Source organism: Ovis canadensis, chromosome 2 (genome assembly GCF_042477335.2).
Source record: "Ovis canadensis isolate MfBH-ARS-UI-01 breed Bighorn chromosome 2, ARS-UI_OviCan_v2, whole genome shotgun sequence".
Taxonomy (NCBI): domain Eukaryota; kingdom Metazoa; phylum Chordata; class Mammalia; order Artiodactyla; family Bovidae; genus Ovis; species Ovis canadensis.
This window is the reverse complement of record NC_091246.1, coordinates 163,368,691-163,384,917: the sequence shown is the minus strand read 5'-3', so window position 1 is coordinate 163,384,917 and position 16,227 is coordinate 163,368,691. Positions and strand designations below refer to the sequence as shown.

At 41.7% G+C, this 16,227-nt stretch overlaps 1 protein-coding gene across 50 annotated transcripts in view; it reads right to left on the bottom strand.

The window, feature by feature from the left end:
- NEB (nebulin) overlaps positions 1-16,227 on the bottom strand; it is a 203,584-nt gene that overhangs the window by 33,944 nt on the left and 153,413 nt on the right. For 42 of the 50 annotated variants that reach the window (XM_069577531.1, XM_069577536.1, XM_069577533.1 and 39 more), the window contains exons 122-137: positions 15,889-15,993; positions 13,597-13,701; positions 13,339-13,443; positions 12,602-12,706; positions 11,509-11,613; positions 10,137-10,241; positions 7,910-8,014; positions 7,431-7,538; positions 4,732-4,836; positions 3,060-3,164; positions 2,527-2,631; positions 1,788-1,892; positions 1,589-1,699; positions 599-709; positions 287-388; positions 75-179 (exon numbers count right to left, since the gene is read on the bottom strand). In XM_069577531.1, coding sequence (XP_069433632.1) covers positions 75-179; positions 287-388; positions 599-709; positions 1,589-1,699; positions 1,788-1,892; positions 2,527-2,631; positions 3,060-3,164; positions 4,732-4,836; positions 7,431-7,538; positions 7,910-8,014; positions 10,137-10,241; positions 11,509-11,613; positions 12,602-12,706; positions 13,339-13,443; positions 13,597-13,701; positions 15,889-15,993 — 1,692 coding nt within the window. Of the gene's footprint in view, positions 1-74; positions 180-286; positions 389-598; positions 710-1,588; positions 1,700-1,787; positions 1,893-2,526; positions 2,632-3,059; positions 3,165-4,731; positions 4,837-7,430; positions 7,539-7,909; positions 8,015-9,406; positions 9,512-10,136; positions 10,242-11,508; positions 11,614-12,601; positions 12,707-13,338; positions 13,444-13,596; positions 13,702-15,888; positions 15,994-16,227 lie in introns of all 50 variants that reach the window. The other 8 variants (XM_069577532.1, XM_069577562.1, XM_069577539.1 and 5 more) reach the window with 2 other exon arrangements.

The window sequence follows — 16,227 nt, the reverse complement described above, 5'->3', positions numbered from 1 at the left end:
TGGGAATCACTCCTTCCTGCAGGGTCTCTAAGCATCTCCTCGCAGTAGAGTGGCTGCTTGCCCATATGTGTTACCTGGCTGCTCAGCGTGGCTGCCTTCTTGGCCATTTCAATGTCGGGGCGACCAAGCATGCTGAGCCCATGGCTGCCTTCCTTGCGGTGCTTGGCTCTGTACTCCACCTGAAGCAAAGAAAAACAAAACGGACAACATGCTCTAGGTGGCCGGTGCCTTGTACTGCTTGCTCGCGGTGCATGGTGGACTGGCAACGTTTTAACCACCCACTTACCTCGCTGGCCTGTTTGGCAGCCTGCGTGGCCTTCTTGATGTCTGGCCGATCGGCCACTGTGGTGTAATGCAGGTTTTCTTTTGCATCTTTTTTGTAAGCAACCTTCATTTGGAGAAAATACATTGGCTCATTTGAGAAACAGACTTTCTTTCTGAAAGGAACCTTTCTGATTAAAACCAAATCAATCCCACCACCATATATCTTAAGCCACCAGATATAGAAATTAGAGTGACCACTGGGCCCAGCCCAGCGTGCACCAGTGTGGGATCCCCTGGTGCAGGTGGGCCCCAGAGAGTGAGAAGAGGAACTCACGTTACTCTGCTTCTTGGCCACGTCCATGGCATGTTTCACATCTGGGGGCTCCAGCATGATGGAGTAGTTGGATTTGCCTTTCTCCTTGACAAACTTCTTCTTGTAATTTGTCTGAAAAGAGCCAGAATTACTTAGGTGAGGAGGGGAAGCCGGGAACAGAATTGTTTTACTTGAAGAACTGTGAGAAGATCTCAAGGAAAAATCCATGGTTCCCTGTTTTGGTGTCATTTTGGAACTGGGGTGTCTTGCCCGTATTCTAGTTCTTCTCTGTCATTTTTGTCCTGGAGCCTGACATTGAGCCACATACCAGTCTTTAAAGAATGAATGACAAGCAAAGCAAACTCTTTCATTCATCTTTTTAAAATAAAGGGAACCTTATAAGGCTCATAAATACAAATTATTAAATATATGATTTATTATAAATACATGATACAATAATAAATACATGATTATTAAAGCATTATCCATGAGGATATAGTGGGCAGAGATTAGGGAGATATGAAGATGTGATATTGATTCTCTAAATTGTTTAGCAGTTTAAGAAGAGAGATGATGAGAAAGACAGATTTTCACTATCAAAGCTTCCTCCCTTTATTACCACTAGGGTAGTGATATCCTCAGTGCCAGACAAGACATCCTATGGTAAAACCCATATCTGCCACAGTTGCCAAAACTGGAAAGTCAATAAACATTGAGTCTTTATTATCACTATTTTTGGTTGCGCCATGTAGTATGCAGGATCTTAGTGCCCCGACCAGGGATCGAACTCTGCATTGGGAACACGGAGTCTTAGCCGCTGGACCACCAGGGAAGTTCCTATTGAATTGTCTTTTAAGCCAGTGTTCAAAGTTCACATATAGGTACTGGCTGTAACAGTGAAGTGACGTAAAAGAAAGTGTGTGTGAGGAAAAACATGACTTTGAGTCTTTTGCTGGATGCTAAGATAAAGTGGCACTGCTGTGGCCAAGAGTCCTGGGGCTGGTCACTCACATCACTGACATTCTTGGTCACTTCTTTGACATGAATAGTGTCCCGGGTCTCTGGCAGCGTCGTGTACGAACCCTGCGCCAAGTGCTTCTTCACATACTGCTTGTACTTGTTCTGGGAAAGCATAGAGAGCTTGTTACAGTGCCGGCCTGGGGCATCAGCCCAGGACAGAAGGCGAGCATATGGGCTGCCGGAGGGGTACCTCGGACACCAGGCTGCTGACTGTCTTTGCCAGGAGGATCTGTGGCGTGTCAGGCACGGCATGGCAGCTTCCTCTTTCCTTGACGTGTTTCTCTTTGTATTTCAGCTGCAGGGGTGAGAAAAAGGCATTTCTTCAGCTCCTCTGAGTCCCCTGCATATTTTTTATCAAGCTCCTGAGTTACTAAATAGAGCTGGGAGAGTAGTGTCATTGACATAGTTAGAAACATTAAACTCAGTATAAGATTTGATGTTTAGAAATCTTGGGAAATACCAAAAAAGGATTTTCTTTTATCTCGTGCAAGCTGAGGCTTTAATAACAATCAGAATGAACGTTCTGATGAATCTTCATATATGCAGCTTTAGTTCAGAGCACTTTGAAATGTCATTGGACCCTCCCCCAAGCCCTGGGAGGCATTATTAGTCCTCCTTTCCAGCTGAGGAAACAGGAAGCATAGGAAGAGTGTGACCCCATGAAAATGAATATGTTGTCTTATAGAGTCCAGCCAGGCCCTCAGATCCCCAGTTCTGGCTGGGAGGGCTGGCTCGTGGAGCCTCTGTATCAGGCCCGGCCACCTGACTGTAACAGCTTAAGCTGCCACCCTGCTCTGCCAAGTCACTGCTATGGACTGGGGTCAGCAGCCCTCCTCAGTCCACAGGGTGCCCAGGGTGCCCCTGGGGACTGGGCTGCAGAAGACAGCCCTGCGCGAGGCTAGGCCTCTGGGAGGGGACCGCATGCTTACGTCACTTTCGATTATAGAATTCTTCAGGGCCAGCACCATGTCTTTATCATCCGTGACGGAAAGCTTGCAACCCTTGAGGTACTCTCGGTCCAGCTTGTATTCAAACTATAACAGAAGAAAGGCAGAGGAAGCTGGAAAAGGGTGCCAGGCACAGGAGCAAGATGGTATCTGGTTAAATTCCTAGGGAGTCTTCTTGAGAGCACTGTGAGGATTTGCTGCCAGGATGGGGGCAAGGCTTTCCCAGCTGGGTCCACTGCAAGCTGGGCTCCTCCTCGCCAGCCCCCAGGCCAGGACAAAGCTTTCCTGGTCCTCCCGTGCCTCCCTCAAGAGCCATTGGTGTTTGGGCTCAGCCATGTGAGACCAAGCTGTGTGGCCAGGCCTACTTCCTGAGCTTGCCTTTCACACTTCACAACCCTCCTGTCCTTCTTGGATCTCAAATGAGCTAGGGTTAACACAGCGACCGTGGTAACTATGGATAATGAGGGACGTTTCTGCCCTGGGTATGTCATGCAGTTCTATCTCTCTTATCTCACATCGCTCTGCTGCAGGGTCGACTTAGCAGCCTGGATGAAGTCTGGGCGGTCAGGGGTCCATTTCCAGTAGGCTTTGGTGGCTTCATACTGCTTCTTGTAGTCCAACTGTTTTTAAAAGATAGAAACAGGTCAGTTCATTAAATGGCCTGAATTCACAACCACAAACGCAGCACAGAGGGACTCAGCTTGCATTTTAACATTTAACAAATCATGATTCTTTATGCAAGAAGACAGCCCCAATTAAAATTTCTATATAATTCACGCAACTAGTTTTGTCATCCTATGGGACCCCTTGGCCTCAAAATAGAAGCTATTTTAGGGTATAGCTAAATTTTAGCTATAATTTTTAAAGGTTCCAGATGAAATGATCTTTCAAACTAACTCTGCCAGGGCAGTTTAATTATTTTAAATCAAGTACTTTTAACTTCTAACTAAATTTCAGGCAACTTTAAAAAAATTATTAAACACTTTTCATTTTCTGCCAGGCACTTCTCAAAGTGCCTTATAAATATTAACTCATTTAATCTTCATCACAACTTCATGAACTCAGCAGCTGAGGAACTGTCTAGAGGAGCTAAGCAAGCTGCCCAGGTGAGACAGCTAGTGAGCAGTGGAGCCGGGGTTCAAACCCAGGCAGCCTGACTTCAGAGGGCTTGTGTCCTTGCCTGGTTTGCATTGAGCTGGAGGACTGGCTACCTCAGGCTGAGTCTGAGGAATACAGTCTATGTAATTTCATTTGAGTGTCCTTGCCCTCACTATCAGCCACATTTCTTCACTCTTTTTGTCTCTCCTTTTTCTTGGTCAAGGTATCATTTGTGTACAATAAGATACACATGCTTTCATGTATTAATTTTGATCAAATTTTTTCCATTTCATTGTGAAAATTTCAAGCATATGAAGAGTTGCAAAAAAAAAAAAAAAAGAAGTTGCATGAATCTTACAGAGAACACCCATATACCCAGCACCTAGATTCTACCACGTACATTTTACTGCATTTGCTTTGTCCCACATCTATGCTGCTACTTTTCTCTCGGTCCATTCTCAGGACACCTGTAAGCTCCCTGTCAGCCCCTAAAGGCATTTCAGTTTGCTTGCCCTAATAAATACAATTCTCTGTGGCACTAGTGGTCACAGCTTGGATTTTATAATCTTTCATTATATAACCACATATATTTTTAAGAAGTCAATACTTATCTAAATGCACAAAAATGTGTCTGTGGTTGAGGCTTTAAGATGCCCCATCACACACAAAGAAGAATCAGCACAGAGAGATGTGAGCAGGAGGAAGGTCTAGGTCAACTCCTGACAGCATCAAGCAGCTCAAGTGTTCTCTTTTTTCAGAAGAAGCAGGCTCCAGAGTTTGAGGCAGGAGAAATACAAAAAGACTGGAGACACTTTTAAAAATGTAACCTTCATTTCAGAATTAAACTCCCATTTCTCAGTCTCCTGACACAGCGGCTGAGTGGGTACAATATCCCTGGGCCATCCTTGCTCTTTTCCCACCTTTCCCTGGTGAGAACCATGGGAGCATTTAGAGGTCAGCGTTATCACGCATGCTCCAGGGCCCAGCCCTTGATCTGGAGTCACTAGAACGCAACCACCTGAAGTGATGCCTAAAGAGGCCATGTGTGCTGCAGAAGCTGATGAACCCCTGTTAGATTTGGGGACTTACATTGGTGTTGACTTTATAGGCATCCTTGGCTGCTTTGATATGAACAGCATCTGGCTCAATGGTACAGTTGGACTTAGTTCTCTGGTAAACTTCTTTGTATTTGAGCTGCAAGAGGAAACACAGGTGAATTTTTTAAAGCAGCCACAAGTGTCTTAAAAAAAAATTAAAACTGTAACTATAGGACACAATGCTTCTTAAGACTGAATACATCTGTTGTGAAGAAATGATGCACCCATCGCATCTAGCAGACTTTCACTTATCCTGTCTCAGATCCTAGAGTCTGTCCCTCAGGACACACTGCATCTGTTCACTGAGTCACCATAGAATTTATGTCCTCTGAGCTTGTGCTGTAAAGAACAGCTGGAGAGCAGTCTATGTGTTTTCCCTTCCCCAAATCAGAAACTCCAGAGTTTAGAACATCTTAAAAACCACTGATGGAAGACAAGACTTCCCCCAGTGGCTCACCCGAATGGGATCAGGCGTGTCCCCCTTCCACACCCTTGGAGTTGTAGCTGTTATCATGTTATGCTGTAATTATTTATCTGTCTATTCTTTCTATTGAGCTGACTCCTTGGCGGGCAAAGTTGTGCACCATTCATTATTTCATTCCTCGCAGCAGGCACTTAACATACAACGTATGTGCTCAGTCACTCAGTCATGTCTGACTCCTTGCAATCTCGTGGGCTGTAGCCTGCCAGGCTCCTCTGTCTATGGAGTTTGCTAGGCAAAAATACCAGAGTGGGCTGCCATTTCCTCCTCCAAGGATCTTCCTGACCTAGGGCTGGAATCTGCATCTTCTGCGTTGGCAGGCAGATTCTTTACCACTAGTGGCACCTGGGAAACCCCCAGGGAACCAAATGCCTGATGAATCGATGTACTGATGAATGAATGCTGTCATCACTATCGCCATTGCTAGTGCCACCACTAGTGAGTTTCGGTGGGAGGGGGAGAAACAGGGAAGGCTTAGCCTCTGTGAGCCCGACTGGTCATTTTTTCCACCTTGAGCCTGGAATTTCTAGCTTCACCCATTTTTGCTCCTTTTAAATTTCAGGGCCCTGGGGCCTTATCTGGGCCTTCTCACTAATTATTGCAGAAGGATCTTAGGTCTTAACATGGTTAAATCTGAAATAAAACTGTCCAAAGGAAGCCACGGTAGTGCTTACTAAATTTGCCTGATCATGTGAATCACAGTTTTCTGTGCTTTTTCATAAATGTAGCAAATCAGTAGCTTTAGGGCTCAGGCCTGGACACCCATATTTTTCATCAGTTTGGGTTATTGTTATAATCAGAAAGCTTAAGGAAATGGATGCAGAATTGCTTCATTTTTTTTCCCCCAGTGAGAGAGAATGGGCTGCTCCACATAAGGCATCTACATTATAGATGTTTATGAATACCCAATGTTCATGTTTGAAGTGCCAAAACTTATTTTATATGAAAAATATAATAAATATTTTTCAATGATTTATACATTTCTGCCTTCATAAACAGTGCATGGATATATTTAACATTTTTCTAGGCAACTCAAAGTCAATAGCGTGAACCCATTTGTTTATCTACCAAAGAACGCCTCAGTCAAGGCTTTGGGGTAGGGATTCCACAGTTGCTTTTAGTATTCCTTATGATGCCCATAAAGCCATGGAGTTCTTTAAAATATTAATCTATTTGTTACCCAAAATGCACGGAGATCAAACCAGTCAATCCTAAAGGAAATCAACCCTGAATTTTCATTGGAAGGACTGATGCTAAAGCTGAAGCTCCAATACTATAGCTACCTGATATGAGGAGCTGACTCACTGGAAAAGACCCCGATGCTGGGAGATTGATGGAGGAAAAGTGGGGGACAGAGGATGAGATAGTTGAACGGCATCACCAACTCACTGGACATGAATCTGGGCAAACTCCAGGAGACAGTGAAGGATAGGGAAGCCTGCAGTCCAGCAAAGAGTTGGACACAACTCAGTGACTGAACACCACCAACCAAAATGATGACAGTTTTCCACCATGGAATCTAGCTATGTGTATCAAAGTATATGGATATAATTTCTACTCAATGTATTAGGATTTAATGGCTACCTTGTTCCTCTTAGCCGAGATGAAGCTCATAGAGTATTTATTAATAGTTTATGGCCCGCTGCATTTTTCAACTGGTCTCAACAATATCCTCCTACGCTACATGCTTTTCTGTGACTTTCCCATTTGTTCACCCAGAGGCCTGTGTCTCTTCACCCCTTGAATCTAGGTGCATACTGTGCCCAGCAAAATAATGCAACAGTGGCTGTGTCAGTTCTAGGAGTAGCCCTTAATGGGTCTGGAATCTTCTACCCCAGCCTCTTAGGACACATCCACCATGCTGTGAGACAGCCAAACCACAAAGGCCACGTATAAAGCTTCCTGTCTGTACCTGAGTGCCCTGAGTGCCCAGCCAAGCTGCGATCAGGCGCCAGCGCTGGGAGCAAACAATGCTTGGCTGCTGTGGCTCTCCTGAGCTGCAGCTGTCTGCTAGCACACATAATAGAGCATCTACTCAGCTATGCCCAGGCAGCTCACAGAATGCTGAGCGGAAAGAGGAGACTGCTGTCTCAAACTGCTACAATTTAGATTGATTGTTACACAGGTATAGATAATTGGTCCTGGATTTGTTAAATCACATTAGAAAGAGGCCAAAGTGAGAGGGGCTGCAAAGCCATCCCAGTACTTACATCACTGACTTCATCTTTGACCTTCCGGACATGTAGCAACATGGGTGTGTCGTGAATTGTGGTGTAGCCTCTGGGTTTCGCTTTGTTGTATTCCAACTTATACAGTATCTGAAAGAGATGTCAAGGCAGAAAGAGCCAACTTTATGCATCTCAATTTATATTGTGATGTATGTAAAAATATAAAGGGAACATTGTTGCTTTTGTCATTGAGTATATACAAAGGATTCCCATAAACTCATCAGGTTTTCATGCTTTCTGCAAACGCTCCCGTGGCTCTACAATGGGGTATCTGCTAATTTGGCTGGGATGACTCTTTACTCTAAAAGAAGAGTCCTGAGCAGAGTAGGACATTCAGTGTCCCTACCTCCCTCCCATTAAATGGCAGTAGAGTCTTCCAAACAGGTAACCATCTAAAATGCCCTTCAACATTTGCAAATACCCCCAAGGTCAAGAAACCACTCAGAGGTCCCTGTACTTACATCACTGATTTGTTTGTTGACTTTTGTAGTACGTAGGTGTTCTGGAGTATCCACAATTGAGGTAAACTTGTCCTTTGTTTTTTCATAATTCTTTCTGTACCTGATCTAAATTGCAGAGGAGAAGAACAAGTTAACTTGAAGTAGGAGAGGGCCTTCAGGGACTCTAGCTTTCCTTTTGAGACAGTCCCATGGAAAACAACAGAATTATTATATAAGCCATAGATATGGGGAATGATGCCATGCTTTCATATTAAATCTTTTTGATAGCAATTGGGTAATAGAGTGAGAAAATTATAAGAAGAAGAAAATAATAGTTTCCAGATTTTTTATCCATGTGGAAACTGAGCCCCAGAGAGGTTAAGAGTATAAGCTAAGGGCATGTGTAGAGTGAAATCTCAGAGCCAGGCCTAGACCCATGCTCTCTGGAGTCTGACAAGTAATGATTCACTCACAGTAAGCTGCATCAAATATATAATCTCTTAAGCTATATTTTCATATCAAAGATGAAACATGAAAAAAATGAATACACACAGTTCAAAGCAATTATTTTAAAAGACATTCACTTTTGAAACTTTCAATTCATGATTTTTTTTTCATGCACATAAGCAATTTCAAGCAGACACAAAGAGCGCAGAAAAATTCCAGGCACAACTATCCACTGATCATATCAAGAGGAAGAGAAAAGTTCAGGCAAATAGTATGTCCATAGGAAGGCATCCTCATTTCATGTGTGGGTCTGATGTCAGACTAAAGTGATAAAATAAGTTCCCAATACAAAAGATTGATTAAAAACTTTTGGCGGGTGGGGAAACGATGGCATTTTATTAACATTGTATCTGGTAGTTAGGCAATGACCACTGTTTTTTTTTTCTGCTTCAAATTTACCTTTCAACATATGATGGAAATGTGGTGGAGTGTGCTTCAGATGACCTTGTAGGAAGGCAAGGTGATCAGCAGTATTGTTAACATGTGTTCGTGAGGACAGATGTGCTGAAATAACCTAACGAATACAGCATCAAACACAAGAGGGGCCATGAATATGTCCAATATTTAAAGAGCTGCACCATCATCCTCATCTCTTCAAAATGGTGCAGAGTAGTCATTAGAGAGCAATGTACACATTGGATGAAAATTTTACATACTCAGAGCTTTTAGATACTGTCAGATTTAAGTAAGATCCTTATCTCTAAGAAATCTACTTCTTTGGGGCACACAGTGAGAAGCATAAACTAATGTCGCACCAATTTGGAAACCCTTGGCAGTGTGAGAAAGCCTGTCTTGCTAGGAGTCCCAAAGGTGTCAGAAGACGCAGAGATGCTGGCCGCTGCGGCGCTGCACTCGGCCGCATCCAGAGGTAATCGGCAGGGAGTGAATGTTTATGCAGCTTTGTCATGTGAAACCAGCTTGGGCAGGGGCAGGGGCAGGAAACCAGGGGAAGCTTAGAGATGAATGCCCCAGGGCTTCCCAGTCTCCTCTTCCCATCTCATCAGACATTACCTGGCTCCACATGTATGTGTTGTAGAGGGCAGTCAACATGTCTGGACGCAGGATTTCATTACATCCTTGTTTCAGAAGCATCTTGGCACTAGATTTATATTTTCTCTGTTCATGCAAAGAGCAGTGAAGCACAAAAGAGACTTATGAAGACAGAAAAGAAGACGGCTCTATATCCCGGTCACCTCTGAGTGAAGAGATGTAGGCGTACACACTTTGTGTTCTCATGTGTACGTGTGGGTGAAGACACCAAATGCATTATAATGCCAAGCAGGCTGACTGTGAATTTGCCGCTGACCACCATAGCCTTTGTGAATGGGCAACAACGGAGCTAGACCCACCAAAATTGCCTCATAGAAAAGGTGACATCATTGGAGTAGAAAAATACAGTAAGGAGTTCTGTCTTCTTTCCATTAATTTGTTTGTTTCTGCATTTGCACATTAATTTGCACTTTGGACCTGCAGTTGGCACATGGGCCATCCAGAAGGATGAAGGGTGGAAGGACCCAGCTGTGCATCGCCTCTTCACCACAGCACACGTGAGGACACAGAGCAGAGACTGGCACACTCAAAGAGCTCGTGGGCTCTTTGGGTGGCTAGACAGATACTCTGGAACAGAACATCCCAATATCATAGGCAGAACCTATGACATCCTTGCAGCAGACGGGACGACATCTCATGAGAAACTGGAGCGCAGTCCTGCTCGGCCATCCAGGCGGCCCCATCACAGTACCTGACTGATCTGGTCGCCTGCGATCTTAGCCAGCAGATGTCTAGGCTCATCGACTACCAGGTGGTATTTATCTTTCCGCTGCTCATAATCAGCTCTGTATTTTTTCTGCTCAAACATCATATCAAATTATAGCAAGAGTACAATTTCAAGGCTGTATAGAAATGTCCCAAGATAAACACTTCAGAGAGCCAGAAACGTGTCCTTTCTAGAGGTGGGCTCCCAAAGCATCCAGGGTAATGAAAACAGGAAGGCAAAGAGAGTTAAACAAAGGAAGATCACCTGGAGAAGGCTGGGGCTTGGGCTAGACCAATTATAACACCCAAGTGGAAGCACCTTGTGCCTAAAATGTCCCATCTTTATATATGATGTCAATAGCAATGTTGGTTTTATGACATTCTATATTGTATTTATAATAGGGCACTGACAAGCTATAGGCTTACTACTCAATGCTGGTAGAATCAAAAGCATATTCATGGACACATTCTAATGCTAGTTAATTTAATCTTATTATAAAAGAGACCTGGAAATACTTCATGAATTAGAAAAATAGAAACAAAATGTATCAAGACTGTCTTCCTAAGAAGTTACTGACAGTAATTGTTCAGTCATCCCACCTTGAAATCTACTGAAAATAAAGCAAATTTATTTATTAATTTTTTTAAAGCAAATTTAAAAACAAAAAAAGAAATACATTGAAATAAATATACCATTGGCTCTATTTTCATTTTTTAGATTCATTTTACTAATTTTCTAATGTTTTTGAATTTATGTAAATCTGTAGAAAATACAAAGACAGGAAATTAAATGTAAAACCATCCAAACATATGTTAATTCATAGCTTGCTTATTTCATCATTTTAAGCTAAATTTAACTTAAACTATTGCAAAACCAGTTCCACAAAACACTGGGTAGAAGACAGAGGAATATCTTAAGTGCAAATGGACACTTCTCTGCAATGTGTGAGTAACTATGGCCAACGTGTTTGAATGTGTGAATCGCAACTACATGATTAGAGCTGCCATTTCAGGGCCCTGGTAAGGGATACTAAATTAACTTTGAACTTCTGGGTCTCCCAACTCTATACAGAATCCTACTGAAGGGAGTTCAGCTGAGAGGCACCCAGAGGGCTGTGCTGGCCCACGCCAGTGTCGGCAGAGGCCATGCTGGCTGTGGGCCCTCACTCCGCTCTGCACAGGCCCTTCATTAGTTCTTATTCCTGCTTTTGGCAGAGCCCATAAAACAGGGATATCGTAAGTGTCTTCCCAAAGACTCAAAGGCTTTCCTGTCATTTTATGTGTTGAGTTTTAATCAAATGTCACTTATAGACTACTAAGGTAAGTTAATAGGTTTAACTGGATCAGGTCATACGTACCTCATTCATCAGTTGAGTTGCAAACTTGAAATGCCTATTGATTGGACAATCAGCAACATACTTGAAATTTGACTTTGTCCTTTCAAATACCTCTTTATACTTATACTAGAGAAAACAGAAACATGGTTACTTGATAGCAGGTTGTGATTATCTTAAGAGTGAGACATGTGTGATTAATTCATTCATAGAGTTAACAAGTAATTATTGAACATACTCTATCTCCCAAAGCAATGAAGCACATACCAACCCAATGCCTTGAAAACTAGCCCCCCAAATACATACTTTCATTGAATAGACGTCAAATGGATCTATTCCCATATTGGGTAAAAATTCAAATCAGTTTCTTCTTTGTTTCAATATTTATAGTGATAATTATTTTACTTTGAAGATATTTCCATGTGTACGTGAAGGCAGTTTTTAACTCTTTAATTAGAAGTAGTTTTCCAGGAATTAATCAGATAATTATAATATTTTAGAGTAAGAATATGCTAGCATCTAGACCACTACCTGTTTTTAAATAGCCCCACGAACTAGACAGTTTTTTTTTAATAATCTTTAGGGACTGTAACAAAGAATACGCGCCAGAATGAACATGGTCCACAAAGTCTAAACTATTTACTATCTGGCACCTTTCAGAGCAATTTGCTGACTTCTATTTTAGAACTCAAAGGAAACTAATCTGACTGCTTTATTTTGTAAGCAGGAAAATGAGGCCATAAAATACAGTTATTTGCTTCAAGTCACATGTTAAGTTTGTGAATTAAAATAATCTCACTTTATATCTGCTGCCATATCAAATCATCCAGAGACATATTACTAGGAAGGAAATTCTGGAAGAGCCATGGGGAGTTGTACTGAGATGGCCTTTTATCAAATTCCAAGGAACGACATAAATAAATGATGACTGTTGTCAGTGAGGTCAGTACTAAAATATTCCTGAGTAGAGCAAGTAACGCAGTATGTTCCTACTTTAGGGTCGAGAAGCAAGGACAGAGATGGAAATATGAGACGCTGTTTCCTCAGTTCTAGTACTCTCTGGAGGCAGTGGAGCACACTGCATGGATGTGGCCATTATCCCTGAGTAGATACATACCTTGCTGTAGAGGGTCTTGTTCTTTTCAGCCAGAGTAAAGTCGGGAGTATCATAGGCATAGCAACCAATGCCTTTAAGCCAGGTCAAATCTGCTTTATATTTCACCTGGGAGAAGAGCATCAAAGAGTTTTAAGAACCTACCTCCAAATAGCAGTAGGTTAGGATCAACAAAAGTAGAACAAATAGAAACTCTGACTGTGAGATATATGGAATAATGAAGTACTGAAATAATTATTTAAGAGGTGTTTCCATTAATACTGATTTTTGCCCACTTTATGGTATATTGTACTGCATATGGGAATTCTCATTTTAATACCAATTAAAGCAATTCAAATTTAACAGGCATACTTTCCTAGAGAGTATATCATTAAGCTGGCAGCTGTATTTTCATATAAAGAACTAAAATTTCTTTCATTTAGCATTGTTATGTGTCTTAATTGCTTCATGAAGTAGACTCTTCAGTAGACCAAAAATAGGTTATTATTTAGATGAAGTATATCACTTCCAGACATGTAATATGATGTAACACATTTAAAAGAAAAATTAGGCTGATAAATTTGAATACATTTTTCTGTCTCCCCAAGTTGAGGCTCACTTATTCAGCAATGAGTGTTAGGACTTAAACTTCCACACGCAAGAACTGAAAGTCAAGTTTCAATCAGTTGTTATACAGTGTTTGATTTCATAAGTCATGCGGGCATATGAATTTATGTGTAAAAACAGATCTCACAACTCACATCACTAACTGCATCAGTGACTGCCCGATGGTGGAAATGCTCAGGGCGATCAGGAATGGACCTCCAGATTCCCAGCTGGCTCATGTAATTCTCCTTGTATTTTATCTGTAAAACCACAAAGACCGTTTTAACATCTTATCCAAAGTTAACGTAAAAAAAACCTACTTGTTTCCAGAGAGTTTTAGGGAAGGGAGGATACTTTTAAAAATGATGGTGGGTTACTGAGTCCAACACAAGCAGAAATAAGTAGGGACGCACTTTGCTGATGTGGTCTGTGACTGTGCGATGGTAAACGATGTCTAGAGCATCCTTCACAGTGTGGTATCTCCCTTTGGTCTTTTGAAATGTTTCTTTATAGCGTAGCTGGAAAGAGAAAAAGCACATGGATTGTGAAAAATGACTGAATTATATAATGAAGCTCTTTTAACCTTGAATTCTCTTGTCTTATTTCTTATTTTTCTCTTGAATAAATTTGGGAGAGATCAAAAAGTTCTTTTCACATCCTGGAAAAGGACTTTAAGAGAAAACTAATGAAACTTGCCATAAAGTATGGAATTTAGTTAAAAAATAATGTATCGATATTGGCTTGTGACATATGTCCCACGGTAATGTAGGCTGTTAACAATAGGGCCCTGGGTGTAGGCTATGTGGGAACTCTGTACTATACTATCGCTACAGCTTTTCTATAAATCTACAAGTACTTAAAAAGTTTATTTAAATGTAAAATGAGCAAACCAAAAGCTCATTTGGGAGGAGAAGAAAAAAAAAAAAAAGCGTAACTTTGTTGAGCCCAAGACCTACTAATGTACATGGAAAAAGAAGAAAGATTTAGTTTTAACTCCTGGTATTAAAATGTCTTCTCCATGAAGCAATCCTGAAATTTGATTTCATTATAATCTCTATCTTTGTGATGTTTCAAAATATATAGCTCTGACTTTAGCCTAGGAATATCACAGAAGAGTCATCTCATTTACACTGAAAGAATACTTCTCTCAGCACACCGTTTTCAGCCTCAAACAAATCCTTCCTCTCTGGGTAGCTGCGCAAACACATACTGAAGGATTCCTTTGTTTTTCAGATGGGTAATCTCTTAAGATCATTTTGCTCTACTTGTGGGGATAGCCATGGTAGATAGGCTGAACTTAATGTGAGATACCACCCTTGTTACACTGGTGTAAAATGAGCTCCAGGGGCCAATTTCACTGTGTGGACACCTCTGAGAAGTGGTGATGCAGAGTAAGTTTGGTTCAAATTAATATTCAACAGTAACCTTGAAGTGATAAAGATGGGGATGTCACAAGAAGACAAAAAATACCCACGCAAATCGATTCTGAGGTTAGCATATGATTTTCTCTGGTGGTTCAGATGGTGAAAACTCTGCCCACAATGTGGGAGACCTAGGGTAGGATCCCTGAGTCAGGAAGATCCCTTGGAGAAGGGAAAGGCTACCCACTCCAGTATTCTTGCCTAGAGAATTCCCCGGGCAGAGAAGACTGGCGGGCTACAGTCCACGGTGTCACAAAGAGTTGGACACAACTGAGCGACCAACACTTTCACACTATAATTTTCTCAGCTTATATTTTAAGCAAACTGACATGGCCTTTTTCCAATTAGCAGACTCCTTTTAGCTGCAAGTGAAATTTTATGACAAAATTATAGAACTGAGATATTGTCCCAATTTGCTGTACCTTTTCACATTTCAGTTTAGGGATCACTGTACCTAGCTAGGATGCCTTGAAATCCTAGAGTTATGTTGCTGAGTTGAGGGTGATGGGGTTGTTACCTGTTATCTGAACAGATGCAATGAATTCACAGTTGGGTTCTGGGACACACAACTGGTAAGGACCAGCCATCTACCCGGGGTTGATTTATTTCATATCTTCATTAACAGAAAATCTCATTACCATTGAAAGACACTCTTGTCCTTGATCATATGGTATGGGAGATGAAAATCTGTCCCTGCTAATTCTAACAAATGTATCATTCACATGACTTAGCAATCAAGAGAGGAACAAATATTTTCCGAATGTCAACTAAGAGACCAGTACTGTTTTTAAAATGTGTACCATTATCCTGAAATTTAGTCTAATTTAATTATCACAATTCTTATCCTCATTCCAAATACAAGAAAAGAGTCTCAGAAAAAAATAGGTAAATTATATAGAGTCGTACAGCAGGCAAATCACAGCATCAGGATTTGAAACTGTGTTTGGCTGGCTCCCAGGGCAGCATTTTATGGATAAGTAACAACTAGTCAGCAAGTATCCCTAGGAAATGCTACCAAAGAATCAGAAGGGTCATATTTTTGCTCAGAAGCGTAACGAGAAAAGCAGTAGGTTTTCAGGATCTCCCAGCATTATTCTTAGCGACTTTGCCAAATGGGTATTGTTTGTGCCTGTTTGTTTGGCTTTTGTGTTTTCGTTTTTTTCCTGATTCATGTTGTGAGGCAGGACTTTGAATTACAGATGTGACTATAATATCACATGCTTCTTAGGTACCACCACCTTGGCTGCCCTCTAACAGCAGAAGGAAGAAGGGAGAGATGCATACATCACTGGCGTTCCAGTAAGCCCTCTTGGCTCTGATGAGGATTGGTGTGTCTGGAACCGGAGTGTACTTGTCCTTCATCTTTTCATATTGAATCTTGTACTTGTTCTAAGAAATGAAGATGGAAGAGAGAGAAATTTAAGCTCAGGAGTGTTCATCCTTCCCAGTTCTCAACCATGTCACAGATCCAGCCTAGGGACACAACGGATAATGCTCGTTAAGAGAATAGCTCTGCCTTCTGTGTCTTGATACTGCTGAGTGCAGTATCAGAAAGGAGCTCTCTGATCAGAGGCAGCAGGTAAAGGTTTGAATGAAGGAGTTGTTTTCTTTGCCAGTGCCTCA